Source organism: Erinaceus europaeus, chromosome 3, assembly GCF_950295315.1.
Source record: "Erinaceus europaeus chromosome 3, mEriEur2.1, whole genome shotgun sequence".
NCBI classification, from domain to species: domain Eukaryota; kingdom Metazoa; phylum Chordata; class Mammalia; order Eulipotyphla; family Erinaceidae; genus Erinaceus; species Erinaceus europaeus.
In genome coordinates, this window is record NC_080164.1 from 55,025,596 (window position 1) to 55,049,557 (window position 23,962).

The 23,962-nt window shown below is 41.7% G+C and overlaps 1 protein-coding gene across 4 annotated transcripts in view; it reads left to right on the forward strand.

The window, feature by feature from the left end:
* The first annotated feature begins 6,161 nt into the window (after window positions 1-6,161).
* XPO1 (exportin 1) overlaps window positions 6,162-23,962 on the forward strand; it is a 52,563-nt gene continuing 34,762 nt past the window's right edge. Inside the window, exons 1-4 of one of the 4 annotated variants that reach the window (XM_060187221.1) lie at window positions 6,162-6,284; window positions 11,906-12,037; window positions 19,288-19,389; window positions 22,986-23,058. In XM_060187221.1, the coding sequence (XP_060043204.1) occupies window positions 11,912-12,037; window positions 19,288-19,389; window positions 22,986-23,058 (301 nt within the window). In that variant the 5' untranslated portion in view covers window positions 6,162-6,284; window positions 11,906-11,911. Of the gene's footprint in view, window positions 6,285-6,380; window positions 7,199-11,905; window positions 12,038-19,285; window positions 19,390-20,264; window positions 20,333-20,489; window positions 20,554-22,985; window positions 23,059-23,962 lie in introns of those variants that run through there. The other 3 variants (XM_007539631.3, XM_060187222.1, XM_060187223.1) reach the window with 3 other exon arrangements.

Consider the following 23,962-nt stretch of genomic DNA (forward strand, 5'->3'; position numbering starts at 1 on the left):
GCCAACATAAGGATCCCGGTTAGAGCCCCCGGCCCCCCACCTGCCAGCGGAGTCACTTCACAGGTGAAGCAGGTCTGCAGGTGTCTGTCTTTCTCCCCTCCTCTCATCTTCCCTTCCTCTCTCCATTTCTCTCTGTCCTATCCAACAATGATGACATCAATAACAACAACAATAATAACTACAACAATAAAACAACAAGGGCAACAAAAGGGAATAAATAATTTTTTTTAAAAAAAGAAAATGCACTCAGGGAGCCAGGTGGTGGTGCACCTGACTGAGCTCACATATTACAATGTGCAAGGACCCCAGGTTAGAGCCCCCAGTTCCCATCTGCAGAGGGAAAGCTTCGCGAGTTCTGCAAGTGTTTCTCTGTGTCTCTTCCTCTCTATCTCCCCCTTCTCTCTCGATTTCTGACTGTCTCTATCCAAAAAAATAAGTAAAGATAATAAAAAAATAATAATAATAAAAGAAAATATAGGGTGGGTGGGGAGAATATAGATCCAAAAAGGATGACAGAGGACCTAGTGGGGGTTGTACTATTATATGGAAAACTGCGAAATGTTATGCATGTACAAACTCTTGTATTTACTGTTAAATGTAAAACATTAATTCCCCAATAAAGAAATTTAAAAAAGAAAAAATACTCAGAATCTGAACACTTCATGACTACTGCTTTGATTCAAGCCTCAATCAATCCCCTGGACTAATGCGTTCTTTTCTCTTTTTTTTTTCTTTTTTACCAGAGCACTGCTTAGGTCTGGCTTATAAGGTTGTGCGGGGAATTGAACTGGGAACTCTGGAGCTTCAGGCATGAGAGTCTGTTTGCATAACCATTATGCTATCTATCCCGACCCTGCAAAATTTTCTAAAAGGCGTCACTCTTTCTACTCTTATTCCCTAGGCAATTCTCAGCACAGAATTTAGAGTGATACTGTTGAATCTGAAGTCAAGTCAAATCATTATGTCTTGGATGGCTCCCAATCTCACTGAGAAAACAAGCCACAATGGCCTACAGTAATGCCCTACATCATGTCCTCTTACCTGACCCATTTACAGCTATGATTTCATTTCCCATTGCTCAGTCAACTTTGACCACAGCTATGGCCTTCTTTTTTTGTTTGTTTCTACTTCTTCTTCTTTTTTTTTTTTTTTACATGCATAACATTCCCCAGATTCCCATTTAACAATACAACCCCCACTATTTCATTCATCATTTTAGCTATGGCCTTCTTGATGGTCTTTAACAGACAATGGTATACCGACAAAGGTCTAAAAAAAAAAAAAAACTCTTGCAAGAAAAGAAATCATGAATTTTGGCTGACTTCCATAATATAAATATTTCCATCACACCTATTTCAAGTTGCCAATGTGATGCCACATTATCATGGGATTGTGAACTGTACAAAATTTCCATCATGCAAATATCACTGGTGTAAATGACCTCAAAAGCACAGATAATAATAAAACACAACAACATAATTAGGAAGTGTGTATTGGGTACATAGGATAGGATGAGATGGGACAGGATGAGAAGCATGAGTGAAGTTTTCAAAATAATCATATCTTATGGGGTTGCTGTGACAATTTAGTGACATTGCACAAAAAGGTGGGCAAAAGCCTACTTGGTAGTAGGCACTCAGTGGAGTTACATAGATTTCCTTATCTGTATCCCATTTCAAGGGTTAATTCCAACAATTAAGGTAATAAAATAACATCAGGGGAAAAAAGATATAAAAAAGGCACATTAGTGCATAGTAGACCTCTGTTCTGCATTCAGTCATGATCAAACACAATTATTATTTTATTTTTTTAATTATCTTTATTTAGTTATTGGATAAAGATAGACAGAAATTGAGAGGGTAGGGGGTGGTAGAGAAGGGAGACAGACAGAGAGACACCTGCCACACTGCTTCACCACTCGCAAAGCTTTCCCCATACAGGTAGGGACTGGAGGCTTGAACCCAGGTTCTTGAGTGTTGAAACAAGTATGCCCAACCAGGTGTGCCCTCAAACCCGGTCCCTCAAACACAATTATCTTCCCTGTTACTTCTCTATTCATTCACTAGTAACAATTTACAATGAATACTCCATTTTGGCTAACTGTAAGAAAAAACAAAAAAACAAACAAACAAAAACCTGTTGTCCAGGAGATGGTGCAGTGGATAAAGCACTGGCCTCTAAAGTATGAGGTCCTGAGTTCAATACCTGGCAGCAGGTACCAGAGTGATGTCTGGTTCTTTCTCTTTCCTCCTGTCTTTCTCATTAACAAATAAATAAAATCTTAAAGAAAAAAAAAAAACTAACAAAAAACCCACAATAAATAAATTCTTTTAAAAAAAAAAGAAAAAAAAAGATAATCACTTCCTAGGAATATAATTTGATGACTGAATGAGAGCAGAGAAGATAACATAATGATTATGCAAAAACTGTCATGCCTGGGGGTCGGGTGGTACCTTAGTGGGTTAAGCGCATATGGCACAAGGACCGGCGTAAGGATCCCGGTTCAAGCCCCGCTCCCCACCTGCAAGGGACTTGCTTCACAGGTGGTGAAGCAGATGTGCAGGTGTCTGTCTTTCTCTCCCCCTCTGTCTTCCCCTCCTCTCTCCATTTCTCTCTGTCCTATGCAACAATGATGACATCAACAACAACAACAATAATAATAACTACAACAATGAAAAACAAGGGCAACGAAAGGGGAAAATAAAATTAAATAAAAAGAAGCCTCTTATTGGAAAAAAAAAAAAGTCATGTCTGAGGCTTGGAGGGCCCAGGTTCAATCCCTCTAACTACCATAAACCAGAGTTGAGCTGTGATTTAGTAAAGAAAAAAAAAAAAGGTGGTCCAGAAGGTGGCCCAGTGGATAAAGCATTGGACTCTCAAGTTCAATCCCTGGCAGCACATGTACCACAGCAATGTCTGGTTCTTTTTCTCTCTCCTCCTATCTTTCTCATTAATAAATAATATATATATATATATACATATATATATATATTTTTTTTTTTAAGTAAGGATGGAATGAATATATCCCATGAAATGGAGAGCAGGCTGCCAGGGAGGTGACACAATGCATAAGGCTTTAGAATCTCAAGCATGAGGTCCCTGGCACTGCATGTGCCAGTATGATGTTCTGGTTCTCACTTTCTACCTTCTCATTGATAAATAAATGCAACGGGGGGGGGGGCAATAAACTGAGAATACTCAAATTTCATAATCTTTAAAGTTCTTTATGGAGGATACTATTTCCTCATATCCATATCTAACAAGGATGAGATTCTAGTGGAATATGTCAGCTTCCTAGCAAGAGTGTGAAGGGAGTTAAGGTCAAAGTGATTTAATTTGCCCAAAGTCACATTCTGAACAAAACCAGGTTTTTATTCCTAGATTTTGTTCTTATTCGGCCATCTAAATAAGCACATTCTGGTACAAGAGCTGAAAATGGCACAGGTGGGATGAGGGAGTTTTAAAATATAAGACACAGGGCCAGGCGGTGGTTCACCTGGTTCAGCCCACACACTACAGTGCCTAAGGACCTGGGTTCAAGCCCCTGGTCCCCACCTCTAGAGGGAAAGCTTCACACGTGGTGAAGCAGGGTTGCAGGTGTCTCTCTGTCTCTCTCCCTATCTCCCCCTCCCCTCTCAATTTCTCTCTCTCTCTCGGATTAATAAATAAATAAATGGAAAACGAAAAGAATGAAATAAGTTATGTTTAAAAAATAAAATAAAGGGGGTCGGGCGGTGGCGCAGTGGGTTAAGCTCACGTGGCGCAAAGCGCAAGGATCGGCATAAGGATCCCGGTTCGAACCCCGGCTCCCCACCTGCAGGGGAGTCGCTTCACGGGCGGTGAAGCAGGTCTGCAGGTGTCTATCTTTCTCTCCCCCTCTCTGTCTTCCCCTCCTCTCTCCATTTCTCTCTGTCCTATCCAACAATGAACAACATCAACAATGGTAATAATAACCACAACGAGGCTACAACAACAGGGGCAACAAAAGGGGAAGAAAATGGCCTCCAGGATTGGTGGATTCATGGTGCAGGCACCAAGCCCAGCAGTAACCCTGGAGAAAAAAAAAAAAAGAAAGAAAAATAAAATAAAATAAAATAAAATAAGGAGTCGGGCGGTAGTGCAGCGGGTTAAGCGCACGTCGCAAAGCCCAAGGACCAACGTAAGGATCCCGGTCTAGCCTCCGGCTCCCCACCTACAGGGAAGTCGCTTCACAAGCGGTGAAGCAGGTTTGCAGGTGTCTTTCTCTCTCCCCTGTTTCCCCCTCCTCTCTCAATTTCTCTTTGTCCTATCCAATAACAGCGACACCAATAACAACAATAATAACTACAACAATAAAACAAGAGCAACAAAAGGAAATAAATATTTTAAAAAGTTAGGGAGTCGGGTGGTAGCACAGGGGGTTAAGCACAGGTGGTGCAAAGCGCAAGGATCGGCATAAGGATCCGGGTTTGAGCCCCCAGCTCCCCACCTGCAGGGGAGTCGCTTCACAAGCGGTGAAGCAGGTCTGCAGGTGTCTTTCTCTCCCCCTCTCTGTCTTCCCCTCCTCTCTCCATTTCTCTGTCCTATCCAACAACGACGACATCGATAACAACAACAATAACTACAGTAATAAAAAACAAGGGTAACAAAAGGGAATATTTTTTTAAAAGAAAATTAAAAAAATAGAAATAAAATGAAACATAAGACATCAGATTTTAGAGTGTTGATCAGTGTATATTACATATATTGTGTACTGTGGTTCGGCATTACTCATTAGGAAATGAATGAAAATCCCAAACCTAGTGGTCTGAGAGGTGGAGTAGATAAAGCATTGTACTCTCAATGAGGTCCTGACTTGAATCTCCAGCAGCAAACATGCCAGAGTGGTGTCTGGTTCGTTCTCTCTCTCTCCTCCTTTCTCATTAATAAATAAACAAAAATATATTTTTTAAAAAATCCTAGACCTGAATGTCATTTTGATCATTGAATACTGAGTTTAGATCATAAAGTGAGGGAGTTATAAAGTGGTGCTTCGGTATTATTGTCCACTTTGATTGAGGACTTGAAGAGGAGTTGCCGAAGAAAAACGTATCAATCTCTTGGTGGCACAAGGGCCTAGTGAATGCTGGTGAATGCTTGCTGTTTCAAAGAACAATCAGTAAAGCTGATTTCAAGGGCACTTGGGGACAAACCAGAGAGGCAACCAACCATGTGAAAGGCCGTGTACATATGACTTTCATAGAAAATACTGTTTGAGGGCAAGGTGATGGCACACCTGGTTGAGTGCAAGTTACCATGTGCAAGGTCTAGGGTTCAAGCCATTGGTCTTCCCACCTGCTGCTGGGAAGTTTCAGGAGCGGTGATGCAGTGCTGCAGTCTCTCCCTATCTCCGCTTTCCTCTTGATTTCTCTGTCCACTAATTAAATATTTTTTTAAAAAAGGAAGAAAACACTGTTTGGTGATGACAGACTATATGAAAGGCGGCAATGCTAATCAAGGCCACTAAGTGGGAGGCAGCTGGCGTGAATTTACAAAGAAAAAAATGCCGGTGATAACGTTTTAGTGTTTATGAATGGTTGGCTGTTGCTTCAACCAATTATCAGCCTGGGAAGACACTAAGTTAAACTATTAAGCAGTACCTCCCTCCAAAAAAAAAAAAAAAAAGAAAAGAAAAGAAAGGTATCTTTTCACTCTCAAGTCCCCGGCCCCAAACCCAGGTTTTGAAAATCAGAGGAAGCGTTGTCTTTTCTTCCAATCCCTCTTAGAAAAAACAAAAACAAAAAAACTAGGTGAGCCCTGCTCGGTGTCCCTAAAACAGCCCCCAATAGTGAGGGCAGGCCCTGCTCTGGCGGCTCGGGACCACAGGTCGGCGGGAGTCGGCGGAGGCGGGACGACAAGGATCGGGGAAGCCTAGCGAACGCCGCCTGAAGCCGCGCGCTGTGCTCAAACTCGCGCCGCCACCAGCTCACGAGCTCTGCCCCACCCTCTACGTCACCAGAGGCGCCCAGCCAATGAGCGGGCCAAAAAGACCGGGCCTGCGGACTAAGCAGTGGGAGGGGGGAGCGGGAGGAGGACGGGAAGTCGAGGGCGGGCTTCACTGATTGACAGCTCGCTCGAACCAATCCTCCGCGCGGTTTGTGTTCGCTCTCTTCTAGCTGGACACAGCTCTCCGTCCCTCCTCCTCCTCCTCCACCCCACTCCTCGCTCCTTTTCGACCCGCCTCACTTCCCTTCCCCCACTCTGCGGGCAAATCGCTGCTGGAGAGAGGCGGGGGCTGAAGCGGCGGGTTCGTGTGGAGCCTTGAGGTGAGAGTGACGGGCGATCTGGCCAATAACTGGTAGGCTGATGGCGCGGCTGTAGCTGAAACTAGCCAATGGACGAGCGGCCTGGGGGCGGAGGCCCAGGTTCCAAACGCTCCGCGGCGCCATGGGCTGAAAACTCAACCGAGATGGAATCTCCCAGTCTGAACCGGTTTCAACCGGTTCCGAGTTTGAGGCACTAGGAGGAGGGGGAGACGCGGCTGCAGCGGCCGCGGCAGGAGCAGCGGGAGCCACAGCATCAGCTACAGCAACAGTAGCTACAGCCCGGGCGGCGGTGCCGGTTCCAGTCTTTGCTGCTGCAGTCCGTGCAACCACCCCGAGGGGGAGGGGGGAGCCACCAGTCGCTGAGGAGCTGTAGAAGGGGGGAAAGTTTAGGCGAGCCTGGGTGGGGGGGGGGCCGGCGCCGGAGCCGCGTGAGAGAGGGAGCCGTATTTTGGTCGGGGGAGTCGGACTGCAACTGGCAGCAGAGCGTCCTCCGGCCGTGTGGACTCTACGCCCCCTACTCCTGCCGCTCCTGCTGCCGCCTGTGGCTGGCGGGTCCCGCCGGGGCTGAATCTCTGGGATTTGACCCCCTTCCCTTCCCCCTCCCCTTATTCCCCGGTCCGGCGGGAGCATTTATTTCAGATTAATACCCCTTTTTTTTGAAGGGGGGCGGGTGTGTGCGTGTGTGTGTGTGTATGTGCGCGTGGTGGGGGAGGTGGCCCTGAAATTACTAAATACTGTTGAGCCTTTTTTTTCCCCTTTTTTGCTTTTACCCCCTCCGTTTTCAAAATTTTCCTTTTTTTTTAAGGTGGGGAAAACTGAAACCCACCTTGATTTCCTCCCTTCTCCCCCTTCCCCACCTTCCCTCGCCCTAATCCCCCGACAAGGAAGGAAGAAGCAGTTAGTTCGATTCCTGGGTAAGTCGGCTGTGGCTCCGGGGCCGCGGGGCGGGCGGCGGCGCGGGCGGGCGGGAGGAGGCCGGCGCGGGGCGCGGCGGGAGGCGAGCCCGGGAGGCGGCGGGCCCTGCGCGGAGCCAGCGATTGAATGAGCTCCGGCCGCCGGCGGGTGGAGGCGGGGAGGCGGCCGCGGAGGGGAGCGCTTGCTGGGTCATTGGCGGGTGGTGGGTGGCAGAGGGGGGACAAGGAGCTAGATGGTGAAGCGGGGGTCCAGGGCGGCCGTGGAAGGGCTTCTCCAGCCTTCGGGGTCTGGAGAAAAGTTGGGGCGCTTTCAGGAACATCTCTGTAGATTATTAGGAGTGGAAGTTTCCAGAAATATTTAGTGCAGCAGCATTGAAACGTCCGCCTGCATCACGTGGCCCGTCGGTGGAGAGCCTGGGATCTGGGGAGGGAGGGGCTGCTGGATCCCTGCTCCTCATGTAAAGGAACTCAAAATCTCTAGGTCTCGTCTGGCTTTTACCCCGTAGTAAGATTAAAAGTAGGAAGGGTTAGTTTTCACTGACCCCACCCCACCCCGATCTGCAAATGGGGGCTCCGTGTTGTAGTTTGTTTTCGGGGACTTAAGTGTAAGTGAGCCGATCATTTAGTGCTGGTTTTCGACTGTGGGTGATGCCCCGAATCTCCTTCATGCTTATGTCTCGGGGTGGGTGCGAGGGAAGCGGTGTAGTAGAGGGAGCGTGGAAGGTCTGCTCAGCCAGGACCTGATCACGAAGGAGCCATGCTGCCTGGGAAATGGGCGGTGAACTTCAGGCGCTGGGGCTAAGCCTCAGTTTGGGCGGGGTGAGTGCGTGCTCCTCCGAGCTATAGTTAGAAGCTGCTAGTCGGCGCGGTGGGAAGCAGGGAGGGCGGGCCCTGGTGAGGTGTGTTTCTATTGAATGAAGCGGGCGATTTGCCCACAAACCAAAGTAGCAGCCTCCTCCTTGTAGCGATTTTTTTTTTAATTTACCTGTGTAGTTATTATTAAGGAACGGTTATAATTTTCTGCTTTTGGCAAGAGAGCTGGCAGTATTTTAGCTGTTTGCTGATTCTTTTTTGTTTTTATTTATTTATTTATTTTAACCAGAGCACTGCTCAGCTCTGGCTTATGGTGGTGGGGGGGGTTGAACCTGGGACTTTGGAGCCTCAGGCACGAGAGTCTCTTTGCATAACAATTATGCTCTCTACCCTCCGCTGCTGATTCTGTTTGAAGCAGCAGTGAAGGTATTTTGGAAGTCTCCACATTGCTAGATAAACCCTTGTGTACTCTACCCATTGAGTGGACTTTAGGATTGAGTATCCCAAGGAGGAAAAAGAAAAAAAGAAGCGGTTGTTGTGGTTACTCTCTCACGCTATAGCTGTTTGCTGGTGTGTATCTTAAGCCGTGGGACACTGTTAGTAATAGGAAAGAATGTTTTTGGAAGCCCTTTCATTAAGGGGACTAAAAGTGCTTGGCATTGGTTAGGAAGCCGCCATTTCTGTAGTACGTACTGTTCAAGAATAGGTAGGTCATTTCGGAGATAGCTGCTGGTTCTCTAATATACCTGATTTTCACATGCATTTAGATTGAAAAATTCTTTAAAGACAGAGTACTTGAAAATAAAATAGTTAATGCCAATAAGTCGTTCTGTTTCTTGGCAAGCAAATTTCAGTAGTTAGGGCTAAATAGAATCTGCCCATGAAGTGAAAAACTTGGTGTGTAGGTTGTGGAACTTTGTGTACATTTCTTTAGTCTCTTAAGTTTGTTCCGATCTTGAAAGAAGGGAAATTATAGAGGCAGAGAAGCTAAAGGGGGGGGGGGGGGAGAGACAGAAGGACTGACACTTTCAGCACTGCTGTTTCACTGGTGAAACTTAACCCCTGCAGGTGGGGTCCAGGGGCTTGAATCTGGGTCCTTGGCACTGTTGTGCTTTACCAGGTGTTCCACTGCCTGGTCCCAAGTATTTGTATTGCTATTTACACCAAAGCTTCCTGTTTATGTAAGGTAGTATGTAAACAAGACTAGCTGCTGTAAAAATTTGTGATATCAATTTTCACTGTCAATCTAGCAACACTTGGAAGAAATAAAATTCTTGAATTCATTAATATCTGTCATATCTAACTTTTAATATTTACCTTAAAGTTGATGTTGTCACAAAGATTTTTTTTTTTTTTTTACTTTTTTATATTTATTGTTTACCAGAACACTGTTCAGCTCTGGTTTATGGTGGTGCTGAGGATTGAACCTGGGACTATGGAGCCTCAGGCATGAGAATCTCTTTGCATAACCGTTCTGCTATCTACTCCTGCCCCTAAGAATATTTTTAGACTCCTATATAATGACCAGTACATGCTGTCAAGCCAGTTTTCCCAAATGCAAAGTAATCAGACTCACTCGCTGATTCTGGAAAACTTTAAGAGAGGGAGTTAGGTGGAGATGATCACTTTACCTTGTTCAATCTAAATTAAAAAAAAAAAAATTAAGGAATTTTTGTGCAAGAATCTTGGGGTGTCTTTTATAAATTTTGAGTTAACTTATTTCAGTGTCATATTTGTCTGGTGTTAACAAATCTCGACCCACCCCAAGAAGTCTAGGAAATGCTAATTTAAGTAATCAAACTTGAGTGGCACTGACTTTGAGAAAAAGGGAGGGATTTTTTAAATGCTGGATAACAAAAATGTGCCAGCATCTCAATGAAGAATCCTCTTAGAAAGGTAGCATTGCATATGAATGAGTAGGTTTTAGCCAGTACCTTATTTGAGCATCTCATTTTTTCTGTTGTGATTGAATTTGTGTTTGTTTTTTCAAGATAGTATATTCAAGGCTTTGTGTTTTTAAACTTCCAGATTTCTACAGATGACTTAACTGAGTGTAGAAACAAGTTCTAGAGAGGTTGAGTTTTGTTAAAACGTGGTTCCTAATCATATTTGCTGTAACAGTAGAAAAACTTGTGCACGATGTTTAATTAATTTTTCTTTTATTGGGGGACTAATGGTTCACAGTTGACAGTAAAATGCAGTAGTTGGTACATGTGTGACATTTCTCAGTTTTCCACATAACACACTAAACACCTCTCACCCATTCAGGAGCCCTTTACTTTGGTGCAATACACCACATATTTATTTTTTTAATTAATATTATTTATTGATACAGACTTTAGAAGGGAGGGGAAGATAGGGGAGAGACACACTTGCAGCACTGCTTCACCACTTAGGAAACTTTCCCCCCTGCAGGTGGGGACAGAGTGAGTGCTTGACCCTAGGTCCTTGCACATGCCCAACCTTTGTATACCACAATTAACTTTTAACATCTTCCTTTCCAGTACATTTTTATTTATTTTTAGAGACTTGAGAATGAAAGGGTCCAGGTGGTGGCACCCCTAGTCGAGCACACGTTAACAGTGTTCAGATTCGAGCCTCTGGTCCCCACCTACAGGGGGAAAGCTTTTCTAGTGGTGAAGCAGTATTGCATGTGTCTCTCTTTCCCTCTCTATGTCTGGCTGTCTCTATCCAATAACTAAATAGAGATAATTAAAAAATTTAAAAAGAGAGGGAATGAAAGAGACCACAGTTCTGAAATTGAATTCAATGCTGTGGAGACCAAACTTGGGCCTGTTTGTTTACTTGGCAAAGCAGTGCACTACCCAGATGAGCTTTTTCATTGGTCTTTGGTATTTGTTTTCGCCTCCAGGCGTATTGCTGGGGCTCGATGAACGAATCCACTGCTCCTGGAGGCCATTTTTTCCCAATTTTTTGTTGTTGTTGCCCTTGTTAATTGTTGTCGTTGATGATGTTGGGATCTGGGGGCTGGAACCAGGATCCTTATGCCAGTCCTTGGCTTTACGGCCATGTGCGCTTAACCTGCTGCACTACCGCCCTACCCCCTGGATCATTAAAATTAAGATAGAGGGTGAAGTGATAGCAGGTGAACTTTTATCGCACTTAGAAGAGCCTATTTAGGAGCTGGGAGGTGGCATGCCTAGTAATAGCACCTTACAGTATGTACACAAGGACTCTGCTTCAAGGTCGTCGTTTCCCCTCCCAATTTCTCTGTCTCTATCCAAAGTTTGTGTGTGTGAAATAAAGACGTGAAGGTCCTATTTAGGAAGATGTTAAAAACTTCCACTTGAACTTTATTTGTTCTTTAAAATTTGAGATGAAGACTTTGAACACTATCATTTTATGGACCGTAAATTCCCAGTAATACATTAAATAGGTATAGTAACTAGAGTAGATGGGATAGTAAGGTTTTTTTTTTTTTTTTTTTAATTTTTTATTTAAGAAAGAATTAGTGAACAAAAGCATAAGGTAGGAGGGGTACAACTCCACACAATTCCCAACACCCAATCCCCATAACCCACCCCCTCCCCTGATAGCTTTCCCATTCTCTATCCCTCTGGGAGCATGGACCCAGGGTCATTGAGGGATGCAGAAGGTAGAAGGTCTGGCTTCTGTAATTGCTTCCCCGGGATAGTAAGTTTTTTTTCTGGGATCGCAAACACTAGAAAAGTTGGAAGGACCCCAGTAACACCAAAGTATGGCAATTTATTTACAGGGCAAATTTAGCTTTTATTATCTCAGTTGTTTGGGTTGTCTCCAAAATATTCATTAAAGTATGTGTAAGTATAGTTGAATTAAAATAACTTGCAGAAAGTTTTTTTTGATAGTATCAACTTCATAGGTACATTATTTATTGTGTTATTTTATTTTCAGTAATCTATGCCAGCAATTATGACAATGTTAGCAGACCATGCAGCTCGTCAGCTGCTCGATTTCAGCCAAAAACTGGATATCAACCTGTTAGACAATGTGGTGAATTGCTTATACCATGGAGAAGGAGCCCAGGTAAAGTAGTTGATTGTAACTTTGACAATGAATTGGAATTATATGTTGTAATGAGAAATGATCTGGTGACAAAAATTAAATGTTTTGACAGGGTTGAAGTGGAGTGCTTCTGATTGTTCTTACCCTATTAAATAAAATATTCCAATTACTTTAAAGTGCCTTGTAGATATTCTAGGCTACGTGTATAATATATTTAGGTTTAATGTGACATATTTTGAAGCATTTAAGTTGCAGAGAAAGTGTGTGTGTGTGTTTGTGTGTGTAGAGAGAGATAGATGCAGAGACACTCAGCTCTTATCTTATACTGGGGATTGAACCTGGAGCCTCACAGTCTCAGACATAAAAACATAACCACTATGCTATCTCATCAGCCCATAAACTTTTTAAAAAACTTTGAGAGCAAGAGAGAGGGAGAACCAGAGCATTACTCAGGCTAAGTCTAGCAGCCCCCAGTTCTTGATGCTGTTTGAACTTACACACTTGCTTATCAAAATGATATAGTAAGCACTTAATTGAAAGATGAAAATTTTGTATCTTACCAAAAAATGGGCAATCTTAAATCTTTGTGGGACTTTTTAATGAATAAAAATTATCTTAGTAAAGTCTTTTAAGGTAAGTGACAAATATTCCTTAGCGGTTTTGTTAGAATATTAAATTCCTGATAGTGCTCTGGTGAAGTTAAAGTGATTTCCTTTTTTTTTTTTAATATATGTTTATTTATTTTCCCTTTAGTTACCCTTGTTTTTTTTTATTGCTGTTGTAGTTGTTGTTATTGATGTCATCATTATTGGATAGGATAGAGAAATGGAGTGGGGAGAAGAGAAAGATAGACACCTGCAGACCTGCTTCACTGCCTGTGAAGTGACTCCCCTGCAGGTGGAGAGCCAGGGGCTCGAACCAGGATCCTATGCTGGTCCTTGCGCTTTGCGCCACGTGTGCTTAACCCGCTGCACTACCGCGCGGCTCTCCTCCCTTTTTTTTTTTTTTAATATTTATTTTCCCTTTTTGTTGTTCTTGTCATTGTTGATGTCATCGTTGTTGAATAGGACAGAGAAATGGAGAGAGGAGTGAGAGAGAAAGTTAGACACCTGCAGACCTGCTTCACCGCCTGTGAAGCGACTCCCCTGCAGGTGGAGTTCTTTTCCTTCTGAAATCTTTTTTTTTCCTCCCAGTTGTGTTCTCCTCAGCCTCTCCCCCCCCTTCTGGTGCCTGGACTTAAATTCAGGACCTCACATAGGCATATGCTCTGTGGGTGAGTTATTTTCATTTCATTTTTTTTTTTTTTTTTAACCAGAGCTCTGGTTTATGGTGGTGGCAGGGGATTGAACTTGGAACTTTGAGCTTCAGGCATGAGTCTTTTTGCATAACCATTATGAGTTTCTTTTTTGTTATTATCTTTATTTATTTATTAATTATTGGATAGAGACAGCCAGAAATTGAGAGGGAGATAGGGAGAGAGACACCCACAGCACTGCTTCACCACTCCCAAAGCTTTCCCCTTGCAGATGGGTAACCTGGCTCCTTGTGACTGTAATTAATACGTGCACTCAACCAGGTGCACCACCCAGCCCTATGAGTTATTTTCTTTTTTTCCTTTATTGGAGCATTAATGTTTTACATTTGACAGTGGGTACAATAGTTTGTACATGCACAACATTTCTCAGTTTTCTATATAATAATACAACTCCTACTAGGTCCTCTGTCATCCTTTTCCAGGACCTGTAAACTCCCCCCCCCCCCCAGTCTTTTACTTTGGTGGAATACACCACATGAGTTATTTTCTATGCCTGGAATCTAACATTATTGATACAATTAAAGGAAAAAAGTTTTTCAAATATATTTTAGTGCGCTCTGGTAGTCTAGTGATACATATATATGGCTAGATATCATATATCACTGCTCAACTGTGGCTTATGAGGATGAGGATGGAGGTTGAACCTGGGAGCTTGGTGTGAAGGAGGCAGCTTCCATAAAAAAGTCTAATAACTTTCCATAGTATTAAAATGATTCTCCATAAATTGACTTTAATGAAAAGTGGATTTAGAAAAATGTTTCAAAATAATTTCTATAAGGTAAGATCTTGATATGTAGTATTCTCCAAGGTAGTTTTTTTTTTTTTTTAAATCTTTATTGGATAGAGATCATCAGAAACGGGGAGCCGAGTGGTGGGCCTGGTAGAGCTCACGTGCTACAATGTACAAGGACCCGGGTTCAAGCCCTTGGTCCCCACCTGCAGGGAGAAAGCTTCACAAATGGTGAAGCGGGTCTGCAGATTTCTCTCTTCCTACCACCCCTTTCCCTCTCAATTTCTGACCTCTCCAATAAATAAATAAATATAATTTAAAATAACTGTTTTTAAAAAAGGATAGAAATTGAGAGGAAAGGGAGAGATAGAGGGGACGAGAGACATACACCTGCAGCCTGCTTCACTCCTGAAGCTTTCTCCTTGCAAGGGGGCACTGGTGGCTTGAATTCTGGTCTTTATGTGTTGTAACATGTGCAGTCAGCCAGGAGTGCCACCACCCACCTGGCCCCTCCCAATTAAGTTCTAGTATAGATGAAGGAAGCAAATGTAGAATTTAAATACTTCTTTTTTTAAATATTTATTTTATTTATTTATTCCCTTTTGTTGCCCTTGTTGTTTTATTGTTGTAGTTATTATTGTTGTTGTCATCGTTGTTGGATAGGACAGAGAGAAATGGAGAGAGGAGGGGAAGACAGAGAGGAGGAGAGAAAGATAGACACCTGCAGACCTGCTTCACCGCCTGTGAAGTGACTCCCCTGTAGGTGGGGAGCCGGGGTTCGAACCGGGATCCTTATGCCAATCCTTGTGCTTTGTGCCACCTGCGCTTAACCCGCTGCGCTACAGCCCGACTACCGCAAATGTAGAATTTAGAAACTTTTTTGGTCTCCAGATTTATCGCTATGAATCCACTGCTACAGCCTTTTTTCTTGGGGCGGGTAGAGAAATTGAGAGGGGAGTTGGGGCTCAAGCCTTGCACCACAGGTCCTTCCACTTTGTACTATGTCCACTTACCCCAGTGCACTTCCAGTTGTGTCACCTTTGGGGGGGGGGAGTCCTAGTAGGAAGTTTTAGTGGAAAACATGTTTTCAGTGTTATTAAAGTACTCAACTGGATTTTTTTTCCCCCCTCTTTACCAGACATCATCATTGCTCAGCTCTAGTTTATGATGGTGCATGGGGACTGAACTTGGGACTTTGGAGCCTCACACATTAGAGTCTCTTTGCAGAACCATTATGCTATCTACTCCTGCCCTCCATTGGACTTTTTTTTTTTTAATTTGCTTCTCCCTCTTTTGTTGCCCTTGTTGATTTATTGTTGTTATTGATGTTGTCATCGTTGGATAGGAGAGAAAGAAATGGAGAGAGAAGACAGAAGGAAAGACACCTGTGAAGCGACTCCCCGGGGGCTAGAACTAGGATCTTTAAGCCAGTCTGTGCGTTTTACACCATGTGCGCTTAACCAGCTGTGCTACCACCCCACCCCCTGGATTTTCTTTTCATTGGTTTAGATCTCATGTACAAAGTTGTTAGTAACCTTAAAAGAATTGAAAGATTATTAGCAATGAGGTTGATAACCTTCATACAGTAAACAGGGAGATCCCCTGGTGATTTGCTTGTGTTTTAAAATTGCATAACTTGGAAAGGGGAAGAAATGATTAGAAGGGTAGGATGACTTAACTTGGAGGCAGTTTTGTCTAGATGGTTGTATATTGGTACTACCTTCTCTTGGAAGTGTTTTTCTGTTCTACACCAAATAGGCAATCAGGAAAATAATGGGTAATTTCTCCCATATTGTGGCCCAATATTGAACTCTTTTATTTAAGCTATTGCTTAGCAACCAAAATGCTTTTACCATTCAGTTGGAACAGGGAGATGCCAGATTTTTCCCTCTTTAGTTTCCTTTTGTGTCTTTTAATCCTGGAGTTTTATACTTCATGTTCTGCTAGAACACTGCTCAACTTTGGTTTATGGTGGTAGAAGGGATTGAACCTGAGATTTGGGAACCTAGACATGAAGTCTCTTTTCTAACCACTATGCAGTTTTTTTTTTTTTTTTTTCCTCCAGGGTTATTGCTGGGCTCGGTGCCTGCACCATGAATCCACCGCTCCTGGAGGCCATTTTTTCCCCCTTTTGTTGCCCTTGTTGTAGCCTCATTGTGGTTATTATTATTACCACTGTTGATGTTGTTCCTTGTTGGATAGGACAGAGAAATGGAGAGAGGAGGGGAAGACAGAGGGGGAGAGAAAGATAGACACCTGCAGACCTGCTTCACCGCCTGTGAAGCGACTCCCCTGCAGGTGGGGAGCCGGGGACTCGAACCGAGATCCTTCCACCGGTCCTTGCACTTTGCACCACAGGCGCTTAACCCACTACACTACCGCCCAACCCCCTATTTATTTATTTTTTTTTAGTTGTACTAGAGCACTACTTAGCTCTGGCTAATAGTGATGCGAAGGATTGAACCTAGGAATTTGAAGCCTCAGACACAAGTCTCTCTGCATAATCATTATGCTATTTCCCCTGCCCTAAATTTCTTTCAGTCATATATTAAAAGGGAAATAAAATGCTGCCGGGAGCAGTGGATTTATAGTGATGAGACTGAGTCCCAACGATAACCCTATCATAGAGAGACAAGAAATCACCTGTATTTCAACCTCCTCCCAATATAATCATATAATAAGGAAAAAAGGGGGCAGGGTAGATTGTAAGTAGCTGAACTGTCTTTTTAAGATTTTGTGAAAACTTTGGTTGGTTATCCTTGAGAGTGGGTGGGTGGGGCTGAGAACTCTAACCCAGTAATGTTATAACCATGCAAACCATTATAAAATCATTAATAACATTTGGGGGAAGGGATAGTCAGGTGGTAATGCAACAGGTTAAGTCTAGGTGGCGCAAAGCGCAAGGCCCGCTGTAAGGATCCCGCTTCCAGCCCCCGTTTCCCCACCTGCAGGGGAGTCGCTTCACAAGTAGTGAAGTAGTTCTGCAAGTGTCTATCTTTCTCTTCTGTCTTCCCCTCTCTCCATTTCTCTTTGTCCTATTTAACAATGAAGACAGACAACAATAATAATTACAACAATAAAGCAACAAGGGCAACAAAAGGAAATTTAAAAATTAATTTAAAAAAAACTTAAATTTTTTTGAGTCAGTGGGATTGTCCCCACCTGCAGGTGTCTGTCACTCTGTCTCCCTATCTCCTCTCAATTCCTCTAATAATACAAAAATATAAAATTTTTATAGTAATAAAATAATAAAAACATTTAAAAATGTTTAAATTCTTAAAAGTACAGTGAGACTTTGAGCTCTCTAGTTCAGTCCCCCAGCACCACCTTAAACCATAAACCAAAGCTGAGCAGTGTTGTGGTGAAGAAGAAAGGGGAAGGGGGAAAACTTAAACAGACACTAGGACTTAGGGGGTGCACGCAGCTATCTGGGTCGAGCCCCAGCTCCCCATGTGCAGGGGGTCCGTTTCACAGCCATGAAGTAGATCTGCAGGTATCTATCTTTTCTATCTCCCTGTCCTCTCAGTTTCTTTGTCCTGTCTAATAAAAAAAATTTAGAAAGGAAAATACAGCTACCTGGAATAGTGGATTAGTGGCACCGGGTACCGCCAGTTACCCTAGTGGCAATAAAAAAACTAGAGGGGGTCGGGTGGTAGCAGTGGGTTAAGTGCAGGTGGATCTGGTTGGAGCCGGTTTCCCTACCTTTGGAGGAGTTGCTTCACAAGAGGTGAAGCAGGTCTGCAGGTGTCTGTCTCTCCCCCCCCTTCTTCCCCTCCTCTCTTCCTATCCAACAATGAAGGACATCAACAACAATAATAACCACAACAAGGGGGAAAAATGGCCTCCAGGAGCAGTGGATTCATGGTGCAGGCAGTGAGCCACAGCAATAACCCTGAAGGCAAAAAAAGTAAAAAATAAACTAGAACTTAATTTTCCTTTTTGTTGCCCATGTCGTTTTATTGTTATTGCTGCTGTTTTTTTTTTTTTTTGATAGGACCGAGAAATTGAGAGAGATGGGCGGGGCGGGGCGGGGACACCTGCAGACCTGCTTCACTGCCTATGAAGTAAACCCCCTGTAGATGGGGAGCCAGGGGCTTGAACTGGGATCTTATGTGGTCCATGTGCTTTACGCCATGTGCACTTAACCTGCTGCGCCACCTCCCGGCTCTCGAGAATGGTATTCTTAGACACTGCTTTTCTTTTTTTTTTTTTTAATTTTATTTATGAAACATTGACCAAACCATAGGATAAGAGGGATACAACTCCACATAATTCCCACCAGAACTCTGTGTCCTATCCCCTCCCTATTATAGCTTTCCTATTTTTTAACCCTTTGGGAGTATGGACCCAAGGTCATTGTGGGATGCAGAAGGTGGAAGGTCTGGCTTCTGTAATTGCTTCCCCACTGAATATGGGCGTTGACAGATCAACCCATACTCCCAGCCTGTCTCTTTCCCTAGTGGGGTGGGACTCTGGGGAAGTGGAGCTCCAGGACACATTGGTGGGGTCCCCTGTCCAGGGAAGTCTGGTGGGCATCCTGCTAGCATCTGGAACTTGGTGGCTGAAGAGTTAACGTACAAGGCCAAACAAATTGTTGATCAACTGCTTTCCTTTCAATGAATGCATTCTTCAAGTTGGTAAATTGAATGCTGGTGACTCTCAGAAAGCAGAGTACACTGCTACCGTTTATATGTTCCTTGTGGATAATTGTAAATCTTAGGACTTGTTTATGTCAGAGTAAGATATTTGTTGGCATTGGTTGAATAAACTTTTTTTGAAAACATCGAATAAGGCAGGAGTAGATAGCATAATGGTTATGCAAAGAGCTTGTCCTGCCAGAGGCTCCAAAGTCCCAGGTTCAATCCCCTTCACCAAAAACCAGAGCTGAACAGTTAGAGAGAGAGAGAGAGAGAATACCAAATAAAGCAGATTAAAGGGGTCAGGTTGTGGCACACCTGGTTGAGTGTACATGTTACAATATGCAAGGATCTGGGTCCAAAACCCTGGTCCCTACCTGCAGAGGGAAAGCTTTTTCAAACCCCTGGTTTCCGCCCCCCCCCCGAATTGTAGCTGTCTATCCAATAAATAAAGATAATAAATATTTAAACTATCCTGTTTCCATAGGGAACGGAACCACATTTTTATGAAGTTTAAGATTGATGACACATTTTAATGAATGATTCAAAGGAAAGGTGATCTTAAAATTATTTTTGTATAATATTTTAGCAAAGAATGGCCCAAGAAGTATTGACACATTTAAAGGAGCATCCTGATGCATGGACAAGAGTCGACACGATTTTGGAATTTTCACAGAATATGAACACGAAAGTAAGCAAGTGGTGGTTTTAAAATCCATTATTTCTTTTCTTCCAGTCATAAACTTTGAGGAAGGTATCTTATTTATAGTATTAGCATGTTACTGAAAATCATTTAATATTGTTAACTTATTTCAAATTTTAGTTTTAAACATAGGATTCTTGCAAATAGTCCTGAGAATTATGAATGGAGTTTTGTAATTGGGACTAGTATGCAAGGTGGCTTTTTGTTTATTTGGTGGGGTTTTTGTTTTGTTTTTCCTCTTAGAATATGTATTCAAATAATTGTAAATGTTACTCAGGAATGAAAACTAGCATCATCAGCAATTATTTTGGGCAAGTAATCAATATAATACAGGTTAGGCATCTCCAACACCCAAGTTGTGTGGGCAGCGTAAAACCCTACTGTACTCCATAGTACCACTGCTTTTAACGGGACAGCACTCGAGTCTTATTTGCAATTGAGAAATGTTATGATTTTGGGTCCTTTTTTTTTTCCTTAAGTTTGAACAGAAGGGTTGATCAAAATGTGTTTTGACTGTTTCAGGCTTGATGATTCACACTTCTCTTTAAACTGCCTTAATGTAATGGACTACCATGCATGGCATTCTGTTTAATACACACAAGGTTTCTATTTGATGTACATTTGTGTTAAAACAGAAAATAGCCATCTTCACATCTACTTCTGAAATCAGACTGTGTTAATTAACAGTTTTAAAATATTAATTAGTTTTGACATCTTGTAAATTTTGGGGCAAAATTAAGTCCAGAACTTCCTCAAAGTGCTAACCTTAAGTAACATAACAGTGTTTGCCTGTTTGCTTGCCTGGTAAATTTTGCTTTTTATACTGACAGACATTACTAATGTTTAAGTTGATTTATCAACAGTATTTTTAAAAACTCAGTTTTGTCTTGTGAAAAATGAGATGATTAGAGGAACAGAAAGAAAGCAACAGGTAAAGAATTCTTCAATTTACATAAATTACAAATGATTTGGTGCTAAATTATTGCACTATGACATTTGGCTTTTATGCAATCATTTTTTTTCTTTAAAGATGTTAACACTACCTGATATTAATCATAATGTTCCATTATGTTGATTGCTTGTAATAGGAAGAAAAGGGGTGTCTTCCTGTGCAACTGACACAGCTAGGCTTTGACGGCAGGCCTCCACAAGGTCTACCCTTTTGATTCCCTTTAACTGAATTCTGTTCATCAATTGTTTTTGTTTCATGGGTGGTGGGGAGGGGAAAGGGGGAATTCAATGCATACAAAATATTCTTAAAGGGCTCAGTAGAAATTTCTACCATAGGGATCATTTCATGCGGTTTTTTTGTTTTGTTTGTTTTGTTTTATTTATTTATTTTTCATTTAGTCTTTGCTGTTATCTGTCCCCCATATTCATAACTCAGCAGTGGATTTCTCAAGTCCTGCAACATAAGAGCAGAAATGTAATTTGTTAGAGTGATGTTTGGATCATTTGTCAATTTTTCCAAAGTAGCCACTAATTGTGGGCCCTTGGATTTGGTTGTCACCTTAGTTTTTTGCGTCATGTGCGCTTAACCCTCTGCGCCACCGCCCAGCTCCCTCATCTTAGTTTTTTGAACCAAATATTTTCAAAGAAATAAAAGTCTTCTTAATGTGTAAAAATCCTAATGTGTAAGAGAGATTGGGATTTAGACTATCATACTAATGTGTGTTTCTTTGACCTAGCTCATAAAAAATATTTTATTGGAATTCCTGCCTTGGCCCTATTGGCAAAAGGGGAAATATTAATTGTATCTTTAGTGAATTTATTCTTTTTTTTTTTTTTTTTTTTACATTTGGAGAAAGGACTAGGTGATTTACACAACAAAATATCACAAAGGAAGAAGTAAATAAATGTAAAGTTTTAAAAGAGGGGATATCTTTTAATTAAAAAGAATAAATGGGAAAATTGTTTCATATGGTGGAGTTGTGATTTACGGTTTTTATTACTGGTATGTTTTTGGTGGGTCTCGATTGAATTTTTGGTTTTTTAATTAACTTATTTGTTTATGAGAGGGAGAAAGAGAGAACCAGAGCATCACTCTGGTACTTGGAATTCCAGAAATCTAACTTGGTGCTTCATGCTTGAGAGTTCGGTGCTCTATCTACTGAACCATCTCCTGGGCCACCTATTTGAGGTTTTTTGTTTTTGTTTTTAAGACCTAACAGATTGAAAATTAAAAGGTTTAGAGACATTGTTCTTTAATTAATTTAGATTTCTAATCAGAAACTTGGCCATTTGCTTATTTATATTTTTGAGACCTAGACTAATAAAGTTGAATAAATAGAATAAAAAGCTTCATTATTTACTGCTGATTATGAAAAATTTAAATGACATCAAATTTGTAATTTTGGAAATTTTGCTTTGGCTTACTTTTGTTTTGAAGGTTTTTTTGTTTGCTTGCTTTTTTTCTGCAAATGTAGGATTTGAGTTGAAATGGCATAATTTTCCAGAAAAGCATGACATCTTCAAATAAAACAGCAAAAACATTTACTGTGTGCACAATGTAGTTGGGGACAGTCTATATTGTGCTTTGGATAAAATGAGCATTCACATGATCCCTTTGGTTGAAATACTAATAATGCTCCTATTTTATTGTGTGATGACTAACCATTTTAAAGATGAACTCTTATTCTCAGCCAAAACTTGCAATCTGAGGTTATATGTCTGTATATGGGTGATTTGCTTTTCAGGTATTATAAATGGCTCTTCCTTATTGTCCTTTTCTTCCTCCTGTCTATCCACACTAATTGGTCATGGTAATAATTCTGAGTAATAGCTCCCAGAGCATTATAAATTATAAATATTGTTGACTATTTAGAGTGAGTAATTAACAGGAGGGACAAAATGACTTGACAGAGGTATCTGTACTTATTCGCCATCTTACATTATTATATTGCTGTTTAGTAAGGAATACCTGAAAGGCAAATACAGATTGCAACATACATTTGTGTAATATTTTGACTGTGCACAAAAGTTTATCTTTAAATTAGTAGACATAGCATCTATAAGGGTGGGGTGAAATTTTAAAATAAACATGTGGGCTGTTTTGCTGCTCCTTAAGTAACACACCAGTGATGTTTATAAAAATGAATTCTATACAAAGTATGTGATAATACTTTAATATTGGACAAGAGCTTATAATTCATAGAGTATGGTAGGAAGCTTGAAAGTATCCAAGTGGCTAAAATTCTTAGGAATCTGGTTGTGTTAAATGTATATGAGCCTATGAGCAGTCATTTATGCTGTGAATTCATATCTGGCTGCTACTTTCCTTTGCAGATAAGCCCCATTGGCTGCTAAAGGGCTTTTTATTTGTTTTTGTTTTTTCCTTACTGGTGTGAGCATGTATAAACAGCAGGACATTAAATAGAGTAGTAGACAGGAAAATGAGGACAATGCATGAAAACTCAGTATATGGGTGAATAGATCTTGTTTAATATATGTTTAATATAAACTTGGTAGTGTAATGTTTTGAAACTTTAGATGTAAACGTGTAAATGTCTGTCCCATTTGTGAACCCTGAAAGTTAAGCAGTTTTATAGCAATGTATTCACATGTTTTTATTCTCCAATTTTCAGTATTACGGACTACAAATTTTGGAAAATGTGATAAAAACAAGGTGGAAGATTCTTCCAAGAAACCAGTGTGAAGGTAGGAAAATGTTTTAAAGGATAGTAAATAAGGACTTTTATTCTGCCATTTTTATTGTTGGGAGTATATTGTTAATAGTTTATTATTACTTCAGTGAAAGTGATTGTTCCATTGTGCAGCAGGACAGAATTCTGCTTATTTTGGGGGCTGGGGAAGGGTCAATAAAATTATACTTGGGGGATGGGGAGATAGCATAATGGTTATGCAAAGAGACTTTCATTCCTGAGGCTCCAAGGTCCCAAGGTCAATCCTCAGCACCACCATAAGCCAAAGCTGAGCGAGCAGTGCTCTGATAAAGAAAAAGGAGGGAGATGGGGAAAGATTATACTTGGGAGTTTGACAGAATAACACACTTGGAAATTGTACTGCAGGTTTTTTTGTTTTTGTTGTTGTTGCATTGTTTTTAATGAAAGAGAGATAAAGGGAGAAGCATACAAAGAAAGACCAAAGCACTGCTTATCTCTGATTTATGGTGGTGCCAGGGATTATGTCTGGGTCCTTAGACAGGCATGAGAAAGTCTTTTACATAACTATTAAACAGCCCTGAGTGGGGAAGCCTAGGAATTAACTTGGGGGTGGTGGGAGAGACACAAGAATATTCTTGAGCGGAGGATTGAATTGGTCAAACTGTAAATATTATGGTGAAGGGAATCAGGTAGTAACTCAGGTTGCACAAAGTGCAAGGACCCGGTTTTGAGCCCCTGGCTCCCCACCTGCAGGGGAGTCGCTTCACAGGCGGTGAAGCAGGTCTACAGGTGTTTGTCTTTCTCTCCCCCTCGCTGTCTTCCCCTCCTCTCTCCATTTCTCTGTCCTACCCAACAACAATAATAACTACAACAAAACAACTAGGGAAACAAGGAGATAAATAAAAATTTTTAAAAAGAACCATTTAAAAAGATACAAC